Raw genomic sequence first — 22,623 nt, forward strand, 5'->3', positions numbered from 1 at the left:
TAACATTTGGATATGTGTTTACCTTTTTGGTCCATCATAATTTTATCTATTTCATTGTTATCCATCGTTAACTCAAGAGCTTTATTATCTGCCTTAAAACGATTGTTTAATTAGTTGTATAAAAACCAATCCTTCATGTTTCCTCTTTCGTTAACTTCTTCCGTAGATTTCATATTGTATTTTCCTTCTGGTGTTTTGTTCATTAAATCTCCATATCTTAGCCATGAAGTATCTTTGTCCTTTGTTCTACTGTAATAGGCTTCTTGCAGTGACACCCAAAATTGATGTCTCATTTTATACCATACTTTAAGCAATGATCTTCTTATAACATGATGGTTAAAAGCATTATTATATTTTGGTTTTGTATACCACATATATGCATGTATACCAAGATTCAGATTAGCTTTTTCTATATTCAATAAATTCTTGTTTTCTAATTTGAACCATTCTTCTAACCATTTGAAACAAGCTGCATAATAATACAGCTTAAGGTATGGTATGTTACATCCCACCTTGAAGCAAAGATCATTTACTAAGGCAACCATAACAGTTTCGACTCCGTATCCCATCCTGAGGCCAGTTTGAAATGGGTCCAGATAATCTGTTTCATCCAAGACCGCTTGGAGATGAAGAGCAACTGCCCTCTCAATCATATTGCTTAGAAATGGGAGACCGGTCTGTAATTGTTCATCTCCAACTTAGGGAGGGCTTTTCCATAAAGGGCCGTAGCACCGCTTCTTTTAAGCATGATGGAAAATAGCCCTAACTAAGAGATGCATATATGATATATCTCAGGTGATATAAAAAGGGCAAGGGTCGGGAGGGCAAGTTCTCCTCTTCACACTTACAAGGAGCTTGTTCATGTCCTCAGTACTCAGATTCAAATTGATCCAGTATGATCTTACTCATGGACACCTCACTTATAGCCTCCGCAATAATGCTGATGTCCAATTTGGCTCTTATCTGAGAGATATTTTCTGTGAAATAGTCATTTAAAGCATCAATGTGAGCTGTGGAAGGCTCTCATAATGGGTTCCGGGAGGAAGGTGCCTGAAACAGGTCCCAGATCCGCCCCCCCCCCCCCCCCCCAACTTCAGCAGTCCTTTTATGCTTCTCTTCCCTTGGCACTTTCATTCCTTTATTCCTTCCTTCTCCTCTTTTTACATACATCGCTTCAAGGGGGTCTAAAGCCCTTTCAGCATGGTCCCAGAACCGGGAGGTTCCCCCAAATGAATGCGGGCTCTCCCCACTTCCCTCCCTCAGAGCAGCATCAAGGGCTGAGAGTGTGCATGCACAGATGCCCCCAAGGACCCTCTTCAGCATGCGCAGGGATCATGAGGCCTTTGCTGCTGCTGCTGCTGCTGCTGTTTATTCCACTGTTGGCCTTTAGAAGAAGGGAAGGACTACGGCCTTTTTTCCATCCTTCCGGAATGGAGCCCAAGCTGCAGAGCTGGACTAAGGAGGGAAAGGCTGGGAAGGCTCTCCTTTGTACATATAGCTCTGTCTCTCTGAGTATATATGTGTGTTTGCCTCTGTTTTTATGGCTGGGAATGGAGCTGAGGGCTGAGGAGAGAAGAAAGGGTACATTTTGTGCAAATGCAGAATTTCTGTACACCAATGAGTCCAGTGTGTTGAAACAACAAAAACTTTATTGCAAACACATAATCAGAAATTCAGCGTTTAAATCAGAGCTGCCCTCCCCAAGCCAAACAATACATTAAAACCCCAAAACCTAAAACATCACCCTCTTCCAAACCTAGCTCCCCTCCAATTCCCACAGTCTATGCCCCACAGATAACTAGGCCCCCTTTGCCCTTCCCAGAAAATAGCCCTTTCTGTTAATGCCTGTCCCGAACTTTCTTCAGCCAACATCCCACAAATTCCAAATGCTATCATTCCCATAACTGTTCTAACCAGCTGCAGCCAATCCCACCCCTCTGTTTAACTAACCTATTCCACCACCCATAATCCCCACTCAAATTTATAAACTAAAGCAATAATCTATAATAATAGCAATTAAAACCTCAACTCAACAAAAGATAACTGAAAAACATAAACAGACATATGGACACACAAACCTAACACACAAAATCACAAGGGCTTTTCCTTATCACCACAGGATTTAAAATATATTCTTTGTATTGCTTATTGACAAATATAATGTTAGTTCATTTCTGGGATCTGTGTGGCTTCGTTCCTGTTTGGACTCTCTGATGTCTCACTAGGCTTGATTTCAATGAAAAACATTTCCCACAATGCTGGCATTTGTATGGCTTCTCTCCTGTGTGGACTCTCTGATGTGTAACTAGGACTGACTTCTGAGGAAAACGTTTCCCACAATGCTGACATTTGTATGGCTTCTCTCCTGTGTGGACTCTCTGATGTGTCACTAGGTTTGACTTACTAGAAAAACATCTCCCACAATGCTGGCATTTGTTTGGGTTCTCTCCTGTGTGGACTCTCTGATGTGACAATAGGTATGACTTTGAAGAAAAACATTTCTCACAATGCTGGCATTTGTATGGCTTCTCTCCTGTGTGGACTCTCTGATGTTTCACTAGGTTTGACTTTGAAGAAAAACATTTCCCACAATGCTGGCATTTGTATGGCTTCTCTCCTGTGTGGACTCTCTGATGTGTCACTAGGTCTGACTTCTGAGAGAAACATTTCTCACAATGCTGGCATTTGTATGGCTTCTCTCCTGTGTGGCAACTTGCATGTGCCAATAGGTATGACTTTGAAGAAAAACCTTTCCCACAATGCTGGCATTTGTATGGCTTCTCTCCTGTGTGGACTCTCTGATGTGTCACTAGGTCTGACTTCCAAGAAAAACATTTCCCACAATGCTGACATTTGTTTGGGTTCTCTCCTGTGTGGCAACTTGCATGTGCCAATAGGTATGACTTTGAAGAAAAACCTTTCCCACAATGCTGGCATTTGTTTGGGTTCTCTCCTGTGTGGACTCTCTGATGTGCCAATAGGTATGACTTGGAAGAAAAACCTTTCCCACAATGCTGGCATTTGTATGGCTTCTCTCCTGTGTGGACTCTCTGATGTTTCACTAGTTTTGACTTTGAAGAAAAACATTTCCCACAATGCTGGCATTTGTATGGCTTCTCTCCTGTGTGGACTCTCTGATGTGCCAATAGGTATGACTTTGAAGAAACACATTTCCCACAATGCTGGCATTTGTATGGCTTCTCTCCTGTGTGGACTCTCAGATGCATGACTAGGACTGACATGTAAGCAAAATATTTCCCACAATGCTGGCATTTATGTGACTTCTTTCTTGTGTGGACTTTCTTGTGACTGACAAATTCTTCTGTAAAGGAGCACAATGACAGACAAGACTGAATCTTAATGTTAAGAGAGGAAAGGGTTACCCCAACATTTAGCCCCCCTTTCACACCTCCCTATTTGAGATTAAATTAATAAAGTTGGTGTGAATGACCTGAGCATGACCCTGTTCTAGATGCCCCCAAAACCATATAATGACTGTATTCTTACTCATAGGAGCTACCAAAGAAGTGATTGAAGGGGAACTGCCATGAGGAAATCAGTGGAAGGAGATAGTCAGGTCCTTGAAAAATATTCCATTAAATATATGTAAAACTATTTTAATTGAAAAGTGGCATCATTTCCTGTGAGACGGCCATAGAGTGTTGAGTCAGAGCAGATGGCATGATGCAAGCTAACTGCAGAAGATGCTTCATGCTGTGTGGCCCCAGGAGATGCCTCACAACCAATACAGTATACAGCTCACATGCGGATTGGAGATGAGTGTAGAAGAGATTGTGAAGTTGATGGAAGTCAGAGAGGAGAGCTGGTACATATTTGTTTTCTATTGCAACTCAAGCTAAAGAACCTCCAAGGACCTGGAGGAAATCAACTGTGTCTGTGAGTTATTTTTAAGTGTGGATAGTGGTTAGTGCATTGCCAATACCTATATCTGTTGATTTGCTTCTGTACTCTGCTATGCTATTGTTGAGCTCCAGGAGTGTCGCCTTCAGACTGTGCTATGTATTGGCTTGTGAATGGGACCAGAATTTAGAGCCAAGAAGGACCTGAGAGCCGGTGGGACAATCCTGTTTGGATGAAGTATTTCCACCAAGCACCCATTGCATTTATTTCAGTTTCATATAATTCTTTCCCCTCCCAGGAAACATCCTAAAGCAATTTAAACCTTTTCGAATGCTCGGTTTCTGCCCCCAAGCAACAATTTCAGTATAAATATCAGCCCCAACTGGCTGTTCTTCAGCGTCAGTCCAGTTGCAGACTTACACTCCATTGGTTTACATTGCTAAACACCTCACTACACTCGCCAGCCCCACTTGCTATAGCAGTTACTCACTTCTCTCCCCTTTCTGGACCCTGAGCAATTGGGATCAAGATCGATCTAGGTAACGTATTACCATTAGCAAAGCCTCACACTATTCACCACTCCCACCTTTGTTACCCAATTCTTGTGTGTGTGCGTGAACACCTATATGTGTATATTTGTGTGTGTGTGTGTATTTTGCTATTCCCCCTAAATAAAACACAAAAACCTATTTGAAATGCCTCTGGAGTTCTGTGTGCTTCTGGGCCTGGTATAGTTGGGATGAATCCTGAGGTCACTGTTGCCTCAATCTCTCCTTTGAGCTAAGTATGAAATTCCCCTAAAAGCATAGCACTTGTGGGTGTCCTCCCCAGACTCCAGCATTTTGAGTGACAAAGGGCCTCTGGAATCAACCACGGAGGGAAGGCCTCTCCCTACACAATCCGCCCCGCATTCTCAGAACATCTGGGAAGAATCTATTAGATTACCCAAAGGTCAGGCTATGAACAACTTCTCACAGAGCATACACAGCCATGGCCCCCAAGTTATGGAACAACTTGCCAGAGGAGATCTGTCTTATCACCACTTTGGATGCTTTCAAGAAAGCACTTAAGACTGATCCCTTCCGGCAGGCTTACCCACCCGACCTCTTCTAAAGAACTTAAGGAAAAATCCCACTTCTGATCGCAATTGTGCATTTTATACGATGTTTTTATTTGTCCCGAACTGAGTTTTAAGCAACTTGTTTTTTTACTGTGTGTAAATTGGATGCTATTATTGTTTTGTGGCTATTATACAGGTAAATACAAATAAAACCTATTATTATTATCTGTCCGGTTGGTGGCTGCCTCCCAATCCCCAAGACCCCTCTCCTTGCCCTTCCCAGAGGTCCCTTCCTCTCCGTACAGAGCTATGCAATCCTGGCTTTGCTCCTGCCTTCCCCTCCTGGCTCCCAGAGGCCGGATCCCCTTCCCTTTCTCCCTCCGCTCTCCAACCTTCCCTCTTGCCCATCTGCACTGCTTTACCTTTTCTCCTTCAGCATCTCTTTCCTGCCTTTCTGTTTTTCACATTGCCTCCATCGCTCGATCACAGACACACACCCACAGAGTGTGATGCATAAAAGGGACACTTTGAGGCTCATTTCTTGAGAAAGGCAGGGCCATCAATATACAATTAATGCATTAGGAAAGGCAGAACAAGGGGTCTGGTACCTGGTTTTTGATACTAGTGCGGGTCAAGTGCCAGGGTCCACCTTAAATGGGTCTAGATAATCTGTTTCATCTAAGACCGCTTGGAGATGAAGAGCAACTGCCCTCAAAATTATGTTGGTTAGAAATGGAAGATGGGAGACTTTAAGACATCTCCAAGACTGGGATGGATTACTGTTGGGGTTTGGGGGGAGGGCATATTGGGCCCCAGGAGATCTCAGAGTGGAGGTGGGGGCCATTTTGCCACTGTTGTACCCTCTCTGATCCATTGCAGGGGCAAGGGAAGTCCTTTTCCCACAAAGCCTCTCCAGAGCCTCAAAAGGCTGGAAGAGGGGCCACAAAAGCCAGGAAACTTGCTCAGGAATGGGCTGAGGACCATTTAGGGGCAAAAAGCATTAATCTCCATGGCTCCTTCCCACAAATTCCAGAACTGGCAATTTAGGATTGGAGATTTAGAATCCTTACGAAGTGGAGAACAATAGTGCCTCACTAAAATTAGAAATTCCAAGATTCCACAGGAAGTTGTTATGACAATTAAATTATGTGTGAAAGGGAACTAGGAATAGTAGTAGAGCACAAGATGAGCATGTGTCAACATTGTTATGCAGCAGCTAAAAAGGCCAATGTGATCCTAGGCTGTATCAATAGTATAGTGTCAACATCAAGGGAAGTAATAGTGCCACTCTATTCTTTGTTGGTCAGGGCTCTCTTGTAATAATCCTGTGTCCAGTTCTGGACACCACAACTCAAACAGATGTGGAGAAACTGGAGCATGTCCAGAGGAAGGAAACCAAAATGGTGAACAGTCTGGAAACCATGCTCTCTGAGGAATGACTTAGGGAGCTGGGTATGTTTAGCTTGGAGAAGAGAAGGTTAAGAGTGGATATGACAGCCCTGTTCAAATATTTGAAGAGATGTCATATTCAGGATGAAGCAAGCTTGCTTTCTGCTACTCCAGAGAAAAGGACATGGAACAATGGATGCAAGCCACAGGGACAAGAGATTCCACTTAAACTTTAGGAGGAACTTCCTGACAGTAAGAGCTCTTCAACAGTGGAATATACTCCCTCAGAGTTTGGTGGAGTCTCTTTCTTTGGAGGTCTTTAAACAGAGGGTGGATGGCCATCTCTTTGGGGTGCTTTAAATGTTTATTCCTGCATGGCAGAGAACTGAACTGGATGGTCCTTGTGGTCTGTTTCAACTCTTTGGTTCTATAATTCTAAAGTGGAATCACAACGCTCTGACAGTAAATTATGAAAGGGCCCTCAGTCTTCACAGGAAGGGCAATGGATTCAGGTTCCTTACCCACAGAGGCCACATTGTCATAATTCTCCATCATTACAGAACTGTACATAAGTTTCTGCTTCTTCGTCAACAGCTTCCATTCCTCCTCGGTGAAATATATCGCCACATCCGCAAAGGTCACCTGCAACAGAAAATAGAGTGACTAAACAAAAGGGGAAGAAAGCACATGGTGCATTGCAAATATTATTTCAACACTTCAGAATTCAGTCCAGGAAATAAACTTTCAATTCTGCAAGCAAGAAAAAGCTACAGCCTTTGAGATCCAGTTTGTCTCGAATCCTTTCAAAATAATATATACTATGATAAACAATATAATGTAGGCCATTTCTGGAATATTATTGATTGATTAGGATACTGACTATCACAACATGTATGAGTTATAGTACATTTAGCCATATATCACCTAATTTCAGAGGCAAATTTTAAAAAACAGTTTAGGGAGTACTCAAACTTGAGGACCACTTGGCCTACCCTCAATTTAGGTACAGAGATATTTTTCCATCTCCCCCAGCATTTCACAGACTGGGAAAGGAAGACACATGTGGCTAAGCAACACCAGAAGGGGATCAAGATGGCCCAAGTTGTTAATGATAAAGATCACACAAGCGAGGAAGGGTGCAAAAGTTGGCTTTTGCCTCCGACTCCTGGCAAGGGCAAGACCCTGCGCCCTTCTTTCCTCCCCTTCCCCTCTTTTGAGCGAATCAAATGCAAACTCTTTTGAACTTGGAACACATTTTGCAGCAACTGAACTGACTTGAAAACAAGGGGGAAAGTGGGAGGAAGAGAATAAAATAGGACATTTTCAAAGTCCCTGAAAAAAATCAGGTTACAGAGGATTAATCAGGATTCCCTCTGCCAAACTGGGACAGTATGTTTCCCGCTTGCTTTCATGAGCCAGTCCAGACATAGATGAAAGTAATAATCAGGATGGTAACTTACCAAAGAGTTGTACTTCAGCAGCCTCTTTCTGTTGGAGCCCAGCTCCCTCGGCTTGGCCTCTGTGTCGGCCATCAGGTGGGAAGGGGTCCTGGTGGCCCTGCACTTGGTCACTTCCAGCAAGAGAGGCCCCAAAGCCGTGTACAAGGAGGCTGAGATGGAGTTCCTGAGAAAAGGGACCTGGATTAGGATTGACTTGGCAAGAAACCCTGCAGCACTCAAAGACACAGAGAACAGCATCCTGCTGGTGACATACGCAGGTGACATAAGTCTCCTTTGGGCCGATGCACAGGTGGGCATCACCTTCCTCCCTCTGCACCAAACAAAGCCCCCTGGACGTAGCATAGATTCACTACAGCTCCCCTACACAAAAGATACTCCATGACTTCTTAGAGTGATGGGGGATTAGGGGATGGGGAATTGGAGAGGGCCCTGGTTATGTCCCCAAAGCTAGATGTGAAATGAGGGCATCATAAATAAATAATTCATCTGCTGAAACCTTCAGAGGTCCCCAGTGCTTTTCCCCAGCATCAGCCCCTTACCCACGAAGGCTGCATCCGCACTTAAAAATAAGGCACTTTCATACCACTTTAACCGCTCAATGCTATGGAATCCTGGGATTTTACCTTTGGACACATAGCCTTCTCTGCCAGAGAGCTCTCATGCCACAACAAACTACAAATCCCAAGATTCCATAGGATGGAACCAGGAGAGTTAACACACTTTAGAACTGGATTATTTCTGCAGTGCAGATACAGCCTGAGTCAGCTTTAAAATAGTAGAAGCACCAAAGTCTTGTTTTTACCCCCCTAATAATGGTTTTTCTTTTTAAAAAAAGTAGTTTCTTTTAGTCTCTAATCCTTATTTTTGTTGTTGTTTGTTTGTATGTTTGTTTGTTTCATTCTTGGTAATATGAGTTATTCTGGTCTGCCTCCTTCCTTCTTGCCTGAAAATCTATTAATAAGGAAACTGGGGAGACTATTAAAAAACCCCAAAGGAGCTCCTTTTGGCCTTGTTTGGGGGACTAGCCTCCTCTTAGAAGCCAAAGCCCAATGTTTGTGAATAATAATAAGAATAAGGCTTGTATTAAAACTCTCCTCCCCATTTCTGATCCCTTTTAAAACCCATGTTCCCCAGAAGGAGCAGAGCTGTGTAATAAGAAAACCCTCCCAGAAAAGAGACACAAAAGACACACAAAGGGACACACTTCCTTCCTTTTGGCAAAAGGAGCCTGGCCTCCTTCTGACTCTGGAGCCTCAGGAGAGAAAGAGAGGCCTCTGTTCAACTGAGGCTCAGAGAAGGTTCTGGAACATTATTCCCCACAGTCACAAGCAGCACAAAATGGCCGCCAGAAGACAAAATGGCTACTGGAACACAAAATGGCTGCCTCTGCCTCAGCACTTGGCAGATGGCAGTTTGAGGCCTTCAGGGAACCCAAAATGGAGGATGAAAGGGCTCCAAAGTCAGAAGGGACCCCAAACAGCATTTCCAAACCTTAACAACACCTAAAATCTTTCCTGATGCTATAATATAGGGACTCACTGAGATACTCTTTAGAAATACATCTTTACATGTCTTTATAAATAAATTAAATGTACTAATACTAATGGTACTACTACTAATAGTAATAATAAGTTACAACCAGGAGATTTCTCCCTGTGGCTTCTCCCCCAGAGGCCTCTGCGGATGCTCAGGAGCCCCTTCTTCTTCCTCTGCAGAATCCTCCAGAGGTCTCTCTGGTCCTCCTCCTCCTCAGGCCCTTCCTCTAAGCCTTCCTCCTCCTCCTCCTCCTCCTCAGGCCCTTCCTCTAAGCCTTCCTCCTCCTCCTCCTCCTCCTCCTCAGGCCCTTCCTCTAAGCCTTCCTCCTCCTCCTCCTCCTCCTCCTCCTCAGGCCCTTCCTCTAAGCCTTCCTCCTCCTCCTCCTCCTCCTCAGGCCCTTCCTCTAAGCCTTTCTCCTATTCCTCCCCCTCCTCCTCCTCAGGTCCTTCTTCTAAACCTTCCTCCTCTTCTTCCTCAGCCCCTTCCTGTAAGCCTTTCCTCTTCCTCCTGCTCCTCCTCAGGCCTTTCCCCTAAGCCTTCCTCCTCCTCCTCCTCTTCCTCTAAGCCCTCCTCCTCCTCCAGCCCTTCCTCTAAGCCCTCCTCCTCCTCCTCCTCTAAGCCTTCCTCCTCCTCCAGCCCTTCCTCTAAGCCTTCCTCATCCTTTTCCTCCCAGACTTTTGGGGGACAATTGTGTGCCTTCAATTCCTTTCTGGGGATCCTAAGGCAACACTGTCACAGGAGTCTCTTCGTAGGTTTTGTCGAAGAGTGTTTACCATTGTCATCGTTTGAGGCTGAGAGAGTGTGCCTTGGGGGCTGGGGGTGTGCTGCATGCCTTTAACTCGTGTCTAGTGACCCTATTCCCAGGGTTTCCTTGCCTTCAGGTTTGCCTTCCACTTTGCCCTTTGTCTTCCTCTGAGGCTGAGAGAGTGTCTGCTGCCCAAGGTTCCCCCACAGTGGGTTTCATGGCCCAGAATGAATGCCATTTCCCATCATGTAGATGTGTGTGTGTGTTGTCCACCTTCCAGTTGGCCATTGATCTTCCTCTGAGGCTGAGAGAGTGTGACTTACCCAAGGTCACCCATTTTATATAATGGGACTTGAGCACCCATGGATTTTACTATCCAAACCAAATCCGAAAGGATACCAAGGGCCCATTGTTATTCCATCTTTTTTTGCAAACAGCAAAGCAGATCTTGCTTGCCTGATCTTTGCATGTTCAAGAGCAGTTTTGGGCAAATGCTAAGAGCTGCCTTGTGAGGTTAGGAAGAGGGTCCTGGAAAACAGTCCTCTTCCTCTGGACCCACAGACTCAGAAAGACATGGGCCCCCCATTCAATGGGACCCTTTCTTTGAGGCTGCCCTAGGTCCAGGAGGGTCTCTCAGGAGAGATTGGGAAATTCAGCCTTTGAGGAGTTCTGGTCCTTAAAGGTTAATATCTCCAGGCTTTGCTGAGAGGGCAATATTTGGGATTTGGGCAGATCCAGGCTGCATGGCTCTCTCAGATCTGGTTCAAAAACACTGCAGAAATTATGATGATGATAAACCAGAGCCTTGTGGACGCTCAAATAGTAACAGAGGTCATAAACACATTGCAGAAATAATCCAGTTTGCAGAAATAAACCACTTTAACTGCCCTAGTTCAGTGCTCGGGAATCCTGGGAATTTTAGTTTATTATGGCATGTGAGTTGTCTGACAGAGAAGACTAAATATCTCACAAAACTACAGTTCCCAGAATTCCCTAGCATTCAGCCAGACAAATAAAGCAGCCCTGAACTTGGACCATTGTTAGCGGTTGGCTTGGAGCCTGAATAGGGTTCTAGAAGGCTGGTGGGTTTGGTCGTTGGCTGCTTATGAAGAAGGGCTCCTTCTGGGTTTCCTTGGCAGGAAAGGAAAGGAAAGGTGGGTGCCTCAAGATGCCTTTGGGAGACCTCTAAATTTGGTTCCTTTGTGAGAATGCTGACTGAGGGGGAAGAGCAGGGTGATGGATTTGGTCCCCAGGGAGGCCCCAGGGCAGGCAGGGCAGGCCACACAACATTCGCTAACTCCCAAGTCAAATCCTGGTTTCCCTTCTTTTGTCCAGGACCTAAACCTGGACCAGAAAGGATCAGGCTTTATTTGCTTTCTTCTCCTGTAACAGGTGTTTTTCCTTGCCCTTTTTACACGTGGCAGTAAAGATACGATACAGCAGGGCCTAGCATTGAGCTTCCAGTTTTCATGCATGATCTTCAGACAGGAGATGAGGCTGCCTCTTCTCCATTTTGGAGGGAGCCCAATTCCAGGAAAGAGGAAAGGGCTCTGTGCAAACATCCAGATCAGATGTGAGAGCAGTAGCTTATTATAATTTGCGAGGCTTAGTTCATTGGTTTCTTCAACTACAAAAATTGCAGGGGTCTATGGATTGGTTTAGTTTCTTGCTTTCTCTCAGTTGTGGTGGTACAAGGGCTCACTACTATACTCTGCATTCGCCATTTGGCTAGAAAGAAGGAGGCTAAATTAAATGCCTTTTATCCTTAGTTGTTTGTGGATTTTTGGGACTATGTGGCCATGTTCTAGAAGAGTTTCTTCCTGATGTTTCATCAGCATCTGTGGCTGGAATCTCTGAAGATGCCAGACACAGATGCTGGCCAAACATCAGAAGAAACTCTTCTAGAACATGGCCACATAGCCCCAAAAACCCACAAAAAGCTATGGAAGCCGGCCATGAAAGCCTTTGACATCACGCTTTTTGTCCTGTCTCTCCAAGCAAGTGAGAAAGAATAATCCTTCAAAAATTTCTCTCTTCATTTCTACACAGGAAAGTATACTGAGTAGATTTGAATGACAAACTGTGAGCGACTGTGGTTAGTAATTTATGCTTTAGGCTGAATGAGATCGCTAGAGGCCCTGCCCCATGTCCTAGGTTTTAGCTCACAAACCTCAGGACCTGAATTCACAACCCTATAAGAGAGATGGAGGGACACCAGAAAGTAGGCAACCAAAGTCCTGTACATATTATCCAATTGTACCAGTTTGGTGCCATGTTACCGGCTGTGGATCCATCCTACAGAAATCTGGGAATGGGGTGTTTAGAATTGGATGCTTGGTAGAGAGCCCCAGTGCAGTCCTTCATGAGAGTTGCTATATAATTTTAAGTACTTCATGAAATAAGAAATCCCAGGATTCTGTTGGACAGAGTCCTTTAAGTTTCATGGTATCTAAGTGCTAGGTTTGGGCAATGGAGATACAACCCAGGTGCCAAAAATGACCCATAGCAATTCTGGACAGACTCATTCAGTCTCTGTCTCTATTGGTGGAGGGCTATTTACACCAAGAAACCCATTGATCTTCAAAAGATTTCCAGTTTATTTAGTTTATTTATATACATCCATCCTTTCTCCCAATATAGGGACTCAGGGTGGCTAACAATAAATTTAATACAGTACAAATTCAAAACAATGCAAAGGGATTAAAATTATAACTATTTTTTAAAATTAAACCATTTATATAATTACACCTTGAAAAAAACCATATACAATTTCACCTTGACCTCTGAATTGCACAGCAGTTCAAACCTTATCTCTGTTTTGCTTAGGATCCAGCCCTTGAGGCATCAGCATTTCCAGAAAGGAGAGAAAGTGGAAGCGTGAAATACTTTTTGTTTGGAGGAAGTGTCTATCCAGATTCTGTCCTGTAAAACTATTAGAGCCCCTTTGATGCTGTTTTTGATTCAGAACATATGATTTTAAGGCATCTTGCACTTCTATCTCCATCCAATAAACCTTTGAACTCTTTCAAGCATTCTGTTTTCCTGGCTGCCCATCCCAAAAGTATGAAACATAGCACCAGTCATGGAGATTCATTCTTTTTCTTAATAGAGATACAGAGCGAGGGCCTCAGGATCCCCACTCCTGGTGTAAGACCTGGCCCAGTTCGTTGCAGATATTTGACATACTTGATGTTAGAGTCAGACTGAGAGTTTTGGGAGTCCCTGTCCCTCCAAAAGCAACTTTCCCAAGAGCAGTCTATGGCCTGTTACAGACTGCCAAAATAAAGCTGCTTCGGGTCTCTTTGGAGGTATGCTATTTAAATGACGCATGGGTCCTAAGAGTCGCAGCTTTGGTGCAGCTTCCGGATTCTTAGGGTGCATGCATCATTTAAACAGCATACCTTCAAAGAGACCCGAAGCAGCTTTATTTTGGCAGTCTGTAACAGGCCTATGTCTCCCTTCCAAAGAGCAGCAGTGGATGGAGAAGGAGGCCTTGGAGAAGCAGAGGAGAGATTGGCTTGACTCCCAAAGACTCTCCCTTGAAGGTTTCCATCTCTCTAGGAAACAGAGGAGCCTGGGAGGGAGACTGAGGACTAGGGCATGCTGGGAAAAGCTTCAGGGGGAGCTTATGGGAGCAAATGTGGGACTTTGCTTTCCCCTCCTGATTACTTTCCTGCTCTCTTCTAATAGGCTTGAAGACAACACAAGGTAAGCTCAATGGTGGAAAAGACTGCAAAAGCCATCTTCCCTATACGTTCCATGCTCACCTCCATGGCACCTTAGGAGCAAGCAAGTCTCCACTGAGGGCAGCACAGTCAAGGAACAAAATCCAAAATGGGGAGTGGTCTTTGAGATCCTGATGGTCCTCTGAGAGGAAAATGCCAGCCCCTGAAACCAATCCTGGCCAGCTTTTGGGAAAGGGCCCTCAAGGTTTGCCCTGATGGACTCTGAGCCCCTTGCAGACTGTCCCTTCCCTGAATTTTGCTCTCCTGAAGGCTCAGAGGAGATTCTGGGGGGCCTGGGCACCTCCTCTTCTTAGGGACCCTGAGCCCCAAGTTCAGCTGACAAATGGTAATTCGCCCACGATGAACCCACCTTCCCCCCTCTGTCCTGGGACATGCCTTAGGAAACCTCTTCCATGGAAATTAGGGAGCTCCTAATCTTAGTGGAAATGGGAACCTTTGGAATTCTCCTCTTTTTCCCAGCTGGGAAGCAAGGCATCGTTGGAAATCTCTTCCAAGGACAAGAGGGGTTGTTGTTGTTTTAATAACATGGCTCCAGTCAATGGAGGTCTTCTTCAGGCAGTGAATGGAGGTTTATGCAAATGCAGAATGACATCACTGCTACGGAAGGCTCTCTTGACCAATCAGAGAGCAAGATGAAGGTTGTTCTGGAAGCTTCCGTGAGAAGGAGATATAAGGCCTGAGAGACCAAGAGACAGTTGGGGGAATTGTGTCGGTTGGAGATCGAGAGAGAGAGAGTTAAAGAGTAGATCTTGGAAGTTAGTCTCAGAATTGGACACTTAGGTCTATTTTTAATAGCTTGTATGAATTGAATATTATATACTTACAAATATTGCACCTGCAAGATTCTTAATATCTTGTATGACATATTTTACTTCTATTTCGTTATCAATAATAAATACCTCCTTAGAGTATCTACTACTTGACACTCCTTTTACTCGTATTTTGGCTTTGTTAATGATTGTCAGAAGCAAGTCTAACAAAGTCTTCATCAACAAAGTCAAATTTCAGAACAGGAGTCTAAACTCAAAACTTTGTTGAAAGAAAGAGATTGCATAAAAGGCACGGTTCGTGGCGTTATAGTCAGATCTAAATAACAATAAAGATTTGACCATTTTATATCCCCAATTAACATCCCACCCCACAACAAGACCTATTGGGTATTTTATTCCTGCTAGAAATATAATTGACAAGTTAATTACCTCATCATCCAAAATCTCCCCCCAAGTATGTTGTTTTGAGAACCACGGAAGGGTCAGCAAGTTCCCAGCAAACCTCCCCAAAACAGTGAGATAATTCCCATCTGCTCCCACCATTTTGCAACCTTAAATTCAACCAAAGTACCAATAAACCCAGTCAAGCAATCTGGCCAAATAATATATATTAAAATTAACTCAAACCAACCCTTTCCCCTTCTCAGCTTTCCCATCAGGGTTGGGGGGCGAGGAGGGGGCATGTGGGCGAGTGAGGCTTGGCTGCTTGCTATGGGTCCCATTCCTTTCCCTCCACATTATGTTCACTCCAGGAATCAATCCTTCCGCTATCCAGCTCCACAAACTCAACGAATTAACCTTCCCAACATCCAGTTCCACAAACTTCACTCAAACCCTTTTTCCAAATATATAACACCTCTACCATTTTCTATAAACTATATAATTACATTCAGTTCGGATTCTTCCATTCTTCCAACAACAAACATGGAAGAATCCAATTATACATCAACATTTATGGAAGAATCCAAATTTCACATCCTGGTTCTGACAACTGGTTCAACTGGTTCAAGTAATTGGTGTGAACCAGCTCAAGTCCTTGTTTTCTTACATTTTAAGGAGTTCCATTTAGCAACTGTGACTAATATCTATGAAAGGAAGGAAAGGGGGCACCGAAACTACTTTATCTCTCCAGTTTCTTTTCCTAGACGACCTTTGCTTAGCTCCATAGTAGATCCCAGGCGTCCATCCTCTCTTAATGCTGATATGACTCTTCTCTGTCTTTGCCCTTCTTTATAGAAGAACTTGAGACTCATCAGAGAATAGAAACTGAGGAGAAATCAAAGAAATGTGTGAAATGCTTTGCTTTTATACCTTTAGAGGTATCCACTAGAGAGAAAGTGTAGTAATGTGAGCAGTTGAAAGTACGTTTTTGATTGTTTATAAATTTATTATTTGATAAGACTTAATTAAAAAAATTAAATAGGAAATATTTTTTTGGAGAGGCAGCTTTCATACATTTTGTTGTACAGTTGTCACTCCCTTTTTGGGGACTTAGTATCCGCAGCCTCACTCCTCGCGGGAGGGACAGGCGACCATTAATAAAACGGCGTGCTCCTGCATACACCTCCCCTCCCGGTGCCATGGGTGTGCAGCCCATTATTTTCTATGGGACTTGGATATGTGGGGGTCATCATTTTCGCGAGGGGTCCGGAATGGATCCCTGCGAACTGGGAGGGGCTACTGTATTTTGTAAAGCTCTATTATAATCTTCATTTATGCTACTTCTGCTACAAAGTTCTTGGTTTGAAAGTATCTTGTCCTTACAGAAACATTCAATAAACATCTGCCCTATTTTGAGCATCCTGTATTCTTCATTGAGTATAGAAAATCTGAAGGACAATGTCAATTACGGAAGCATCAGTTTTAGCATAAATGAGGCGTTGCTAGACTTCAACTGGTTGTGACTAGGAGAAAGGATGCTGAAGGTGAATTTCTGTCTCCTTTCTAGCCCTATATTGACACACACAACATGCACTGACTCCCGAGTCAAACTCTGATTTCCCTCCCTGTCCCCAGGATCTAAACCTGGGCTAGAAAGGATCAGGTTTTATTTGGGATCTTCTCCTGTAACCTGTGTTTTTCCTTACCCTTTTTGCATGGAGCAGTAGGGGGGCTGTACATCAGGGCTTGGCATTGAGCTTCCAGTTTTCAGGGACCATTTTCAGGAAGGTGACGATTGTGCCTCTTTTCCATTTTTTTTTTGGGGGGGGGGGAGGGGGAGGGCAACTCCAGTCAAGAGAAAAGGGCTCTGCACTAATATCCAGCTCATATGGAAGAGCAGTAGCTTATTCGTTCTGGTAGTCAAGTTCTACTGTCCCAGCCCAGGATTTCCTCTGCCCCATCTTGGATTCGCCCCTTTTCACTCGCTATCCTTCACTCCTGGAACCTTCTCCCCCCCCCCCCCCCCCGAACAAGAGCCATCACTTCTTTAACCAGCTTCAAAACGGAGTTAAAGACCATCCTCTTCAGAGAAGCGTTCCCAGGCATTGCATAATTCTCGCTTGCCCTCCTGGATGAAGATTAACCATCCATTATGAAGCCAAGCCCTCCCTCCAGTCCATCTGCTTTGGTCCAGGCCTTGGAGGAACTGCTGGACCTCATCCCCTTCCCCATCACTACTCCCTTCTCCTTTTGTGTGGTGTCTTTTTAGATTGTAAGCCTGAGGGCAGGGAACTGTCTAATTAAAAAGACTGTATGTACAGCACTGTGTAAATTTACAGCGCTTTATAAATAAAGGTTAATAATAATAATAATAATAATAATAATAATAATAATAATAATAATGTGTGTGGGGGGTGCCTAATCCGGAAACTGGGGGCCTTTAAGCCTAGTTCCGAGATTGCAGAGGGGTGTCAGTATCCCCAGAAGGGGCTTTGGGGTCCCTCCATCTCCCTCCTCTTGGCTTTGGCCTAGATTTGGGTCTTCCCCCAGACACAGCCCCATTCCCCCCCCAGAGAAAACTCCACCCCTCCTGAATAATGTTGTTTCCAATGCTATTGAAGTACCTGGGCCCCAAGGCCATGCCTCTCTCCAAAGAAACCCCCTGCCCTCTTTTCTCATAACCCCCCAAGTAACTGGGCCCCAAGGAATCCCCCAAGGAGGGGGCAGGGAAGGGAGAGGAAGAAGAGGAGGACTGGCAGAGCCCCTGCCTTTCTTTGGGGTGGGGAGATCAGGGTTCCCTTCCTTCTTACAACCCCCCCAACTCCCCCCTCCAGAACACCCTGCAGTCAAATCTTTGAAGGAATGAGGGCTCTCCCCACTTCCCTCCCTCAGAGCAGGCTGTGAGGGCGGCAGGTTCAGGGGCTGAGACTGTGCATGCACATTTCCCACCAAAGGCCCCTCCTGAGCAGGCGCAGGGAATGCAAGGACCATGCTGCCGCTGCTCTGATCAGAACTCTGATCTTAGCTCCCGCAGCCCTCTTCCGCCGTTCTCCTGCGGCCGTGATCCACTCTCCATCCAAGCTTCATCAGACTTCCCGGAGAATACTTCTAAGGTAGTATTCCCTAGTGGTGCCTCTCTTTCTCAAACCTATCTCCTTAACTCACCCATCCCCTGCTACAGTATTGAATGTGTGTGTGTGTGTCTCTGTGTGTGTATGTCCCCCTTTTGCTGTGTGGTTTTCCCTGTGCTGTAACAAACGTTACGCTTTTAATTGGACCTAGTTGGTATCAGTGTCCCTTTCTCTTGGGGCTTGCTGTCGATCTCTGGTATATAATGGTGGGACCCCATTCAGGCACGTGGTTTTGTTAGGACCACCTCTCAGCTATATTTGATCTAATTAAAATTCCCCTAATTCGATCCTTCGTAACAGAGGACTCAGGAAAGAGAAAGGGTCAGTTTTGTGCAAATTCAGAACTTCTCTGCATCAAAGAGTCCAGTGTGTTGAAACAGCAAAGAAATTTATTGAGAATACTTAAAAATCCAGTGTTTAAGCCAGAACTGCCCACTCCAATCCAAACAATACATTAAAACCCCAAAATTAAAACATCACCCTCTTACAATCCTAACCCCCACCTCCAATTCCCACAGTCTATGCCCCACAGGTAACAAGGCTCCCTTTGCCATTCCCACAAACTAGTCCCCTTTCTCTTAATGCCGGCCTCCAACTTTCTTCAGCCAACATCCCAAACATTGCAAAAGCTATCATTCCCATAACTATTCTAACCAGCTGCAACAAATTCCAGCCCCCCAGCTACCTAACCTATACCACAACCCATAATCCTCAGCCAAGTTTATAACCCAAAGCAATGATCTATAGTAATAGCAATTAAAACGTAAACTTAACAAAATATAACTTTAAAGCATAAACAGACACATGGACAGACAAATCACAAACATATGGACAGACAAACCTTACAAACAAAATCACAAGGGCCTTTTCACCGGTGGATTGAAAATATATTTTCTTTTAAAATATATTATTGAACATTAATTAAAAAGACATACACGACAAAACATTACTACACAGTTAAACATATTTACACAATATACAAAGAATATATAAATAAAGGGAAAAAGCCAAGTTAGTTTCTATATGTCTAAACTTTGTATACTTCCTAGATGGCGCCTAAACTTCTTAAATTTTCATTTCTTCTAGTTTCCTATCTGTTATAATCTTTGAGCAAAGAAAAATAGAGCTAGACAAACAAAAAACCAACCTCCATTTCTGCTTGGTTCTTGTTTCTACTCTTTAAGAGAGAAGCAGATTAATTCATCCTAATTTACATATGTTTTCATAGTTGCTTTGAATTGGGGAAAACAGAAAAGTTCTTTTTTAAAAAAATACATTTTCTGTATTTCTTCTTGGCAAAAATAATATTACAGTAGTTCACTGCTGGCATTTGTATGGCTTCGCTCCTGTGTGGACTCTTTCATGTCTCACTAGGTATGACTTCCGAGAAAAACATTTCCCACAATGTTGGCATTTGTATGGCTTCTCTCCTGTGTGGATTCTCTTGTGTGCCACTAGGTGTGACTGCCGAGAAAAACATTTCCCACAATGCTGGCATTTGTATGGCTTCTCTCCAGTGTGGACTCTCTGATGTCTCACTAAGTCTCCCTTCAAAGAAAAACATTTCCCACAATGCTGGCATGTGTATGGCTTCTCTTCTGTGTGGACTCTCTGATGTGTCACTAAGACTGACTTCCGAGAAAAACATTTCCCACAATGCTGGCATTTGTATGGCTTCTCTCCTGTGTGGATTCTGTGATGTTCCACAAGGTGTGACTTCCAAGAAAAACATTTCCCACAATGCTGGCATTTGTGTGGCTACTCTCCTGTGTGGACTATCTGATGTATCACTAGGTCTGACTTGAAAGAAAAACATTTCCCACAATGCTGGCATTTGTATGGCTTCTCTCCTGTGTGGATTCTGTGATGTTCCACAAGGTGTGACTTCCAAGAAAAACATTTCCCACAATGCTGGCATTTGTGTGGCTACTCTCCTGTGTGGACTATCTGATGTATCACTAGGTCTGACTTGAAAGAAAAACATTTCCCACAATGCTGGCATTTGTATGGCTTCTCTCCAATATGGCCTCTCTGATGTCTCACTAGATGTGACTTCAAAGAAAAACATTTCCCACAATGCTGGCATTTGTATGGCTTCTCTCCTGTGTGGACTCTCTGATGTTTCACGAGGTCTGACTTCCAAGAAAAACATTTCCCACAATGCTGGCATTTGTGTGGCTTCTCTCCTGTGTGGACTCTCTGATGTCTCACTCGGTTTGACCTCTCAGAAAAACGTTTCCCACAATGCTGGCATTTGTGTGGCTTCTCTCCTGTGTGGACTCTCTGATGTTTCACGAGGTCTGACTTCCAAGAAAAACATTTCCCACAATGCTGGCATTTGTGTGGCTTCTCTCCTGTGTGGACTCTCTGATGTTTCACGAGGTCTGACTTCCAAGAAAAACATTTCCCACAATGCTGGCATTTGTATGGCTTCTCTCCCATGTGGACTCTCTGATGTTTCACTAGGTGTGACTGCTGAGAAAAACAGTTCCCACAATGCTGGCATTTGTATGGCTTCACTCCTGTATGGACTCTCTGATGTTTCACTAGGTATGACTTCCAAGAAAAACATTTCCCACAATGCTGGCATTTGTATGACTTCTCTCCAGTGTGGATTCTCTGATGTCTCACTCGGATTGACTTCTTAGAAAAACGTTTCCCACAATGCTGGCATTTGTGTGGCTTCCCTCTGGTGTGGACTCTCTCATGACTCAGATGTTCTTCTGTAAAGAACAATAACAGATAAGACTAAAAATCAGAGTTAAGAGAGGAGGGTGTTTCCCCCAGATTAACCCCCCATTTACCCTTCCCTATTTGACATTAAATTAGTAAAGTTGGTATGAGTGACCCGAGCCTGATCCTGTTGCAGATATCCCAAATCCATGAAACGATTGTATCCTTACTCATAGGAGCTAGCAAAGAAGAGATTGGAGGGGAACTGCCTTAAGGGAATCACTGGAAGCAGATAGTCAGACTAAGAACGGTTGAAAAAATATTCTATTAAACATGTGTAGAAATACTTTGATTGACAGGTGGCATCATATCCTGTGAGACTGCCATAGAGTGCTGAGTCAGAGCCCAAGGCATGATGGAAGGTAAATGCAGAGAATGCTTCATGCTGTTTGGCACGAGGAGATGACTCACAACCAATACAGTATACAGCTCACATGCGGATTGGTCTGGATTGCACTAGAGTTGTGTGTATAGAAGAGATAGTCAAGTTCATGGAAGTCAGAGAGGAGAGCTTGCAAATAATTGTATTATTAGGAGCAAGTAACTGTTAAAGTTGCCAAATATTGTGCAGCTGCAATTATTTGTCGCATAATTTTTTTGAAACTGATGCAGAAACAACCATGAAATATCTTGAAATAATTATGACATAGTGTCAGGCTACTGTTTTAAGTTTATATTTCTCAGAGTTATTTGGGACAATTTTTACCTGCCAGGTTTAGGATTTCATTTTATGAACTGATGTTTACCCTTATTGCTAGAAGGCAATTTACTTCTTGTGATGCTTTGTAATACTTGTATTTATTTTGTTGTTGTTGTTTAAGCTGGCCATGTCCCGTAATAAATTATTCATTCATTGATTTGTATTATTTTGCAACTCAAGATAAAGAACTGAATGAAATCTACTGTGTTTGTGACTTATTTTTATGTGTGGAAAGTGGTCAGTGTATTGCTAATACATATATTTGGAGGTTGGCTTCCGGACTCTTCTATGATATTATTCAGGACCTGAGAGGCAGTGTGCTAATCCCTTTTGTCTGAGGTATTTGCATCAAACACCCATTGCATTCAATTCAGTTTCACACCATTCTTTCTCCACACAGGAAATATTCTAAAGTGATATAAACCTTTCCAAACCCTCAGTTTTTGTCCCCATCACCAATTTCAGTATAAATGTCAGGTCCAACTTGCTGTTCTTCGGTGTCAGTCCAGTTACAGACAGACACTCTGTTTTCATGGCTAAGCACCTCAATGCACTCACCAACCCCAATTGTCGCAGGAACTACAGACTTCTCCCCATTCCAAATCCTCAGCATAAAGATCTGGATAGGTAACTTATCACCATTAACAAAGCCTTACATGTATTCACCACTCCCGCCACTGTTACCTAGTTCTTGCATGTGTGCGTGAACACTTATATGTATGTGTCTGTGTGTTTTGCTTTCCCCCTAAATAAAATACAAAAACCTATTTCAAATGCCTCTGAAGTTTTTTTATTATTATTATTCAGGACCTGCTATAGCTTGGCTGAGTCCAGAGGTCACTGTTGCCCCAGTGAAACTATTTCGTTCTATTGAGCTAAGTACCAAATCCCCCTAAAAGCATAGCGCTTGCGGATGTCCTCCCCAGACTCCAGCATTTTGGGTAACAAAGGACCTCTTGAATCAACCATGGAGCTAAGCAAACTCAGGTAGAAAAGAAACATTAGCAAAACAGCAAGTTTTGTTTCTGCTTTCTTCTCTTCATGGATATTACTCATAGAATCATAGAATAGTACAGTTGGAAGGGACCACAAGGGTCATCCAGTCCAACCT

At 43.7% G+C, this 22,623-nt stretch overlaps 1 protein-coding gene across 3 annotated transcripts in view; it reads right to left on the minus strand.

Moving 5' to 3' along the window:
- Positions 1-18,488: 18,488 nt before the first annotated feature.
- Positions 18,489-22,623, minus strand: part of LOC149287687 (uncharacterized) — a 159,145-nt gene continuing 155,010 nt past the window's right edge. For all 3 annotated transcript variants that reach the window (XM_089492609.1, XM_089492606.1, XM_089492607.1), the window contains one exon: positions 18,489-20,802. In XM_089492609.1, the coding sequence (XP_089348735.1) occupies positions 20,006-20,802 (797 nt within the window). In that variant the 3' untranslated portion in view covers positions 18,489-20,005. The remainder of the gene's footprint in view (positions 20,803-22,623) is intronic.

Source organism: Sceloporus occidentalis, unplaced genomic scaffold (genome assembly GCF_023333645.1).
Source record: "Sceloporus occidentalis isolate IW3139 unplaced genomic scaffold, rSceOcc1.0.p SCAF_57, whole genome shotgun sequence".
NCBI lineage: Eukaryota > Metazoa > Chordata > Lepidosauria > Squamata > Phrynosomatidae > Sceloporus > Sceloporus occidentalis.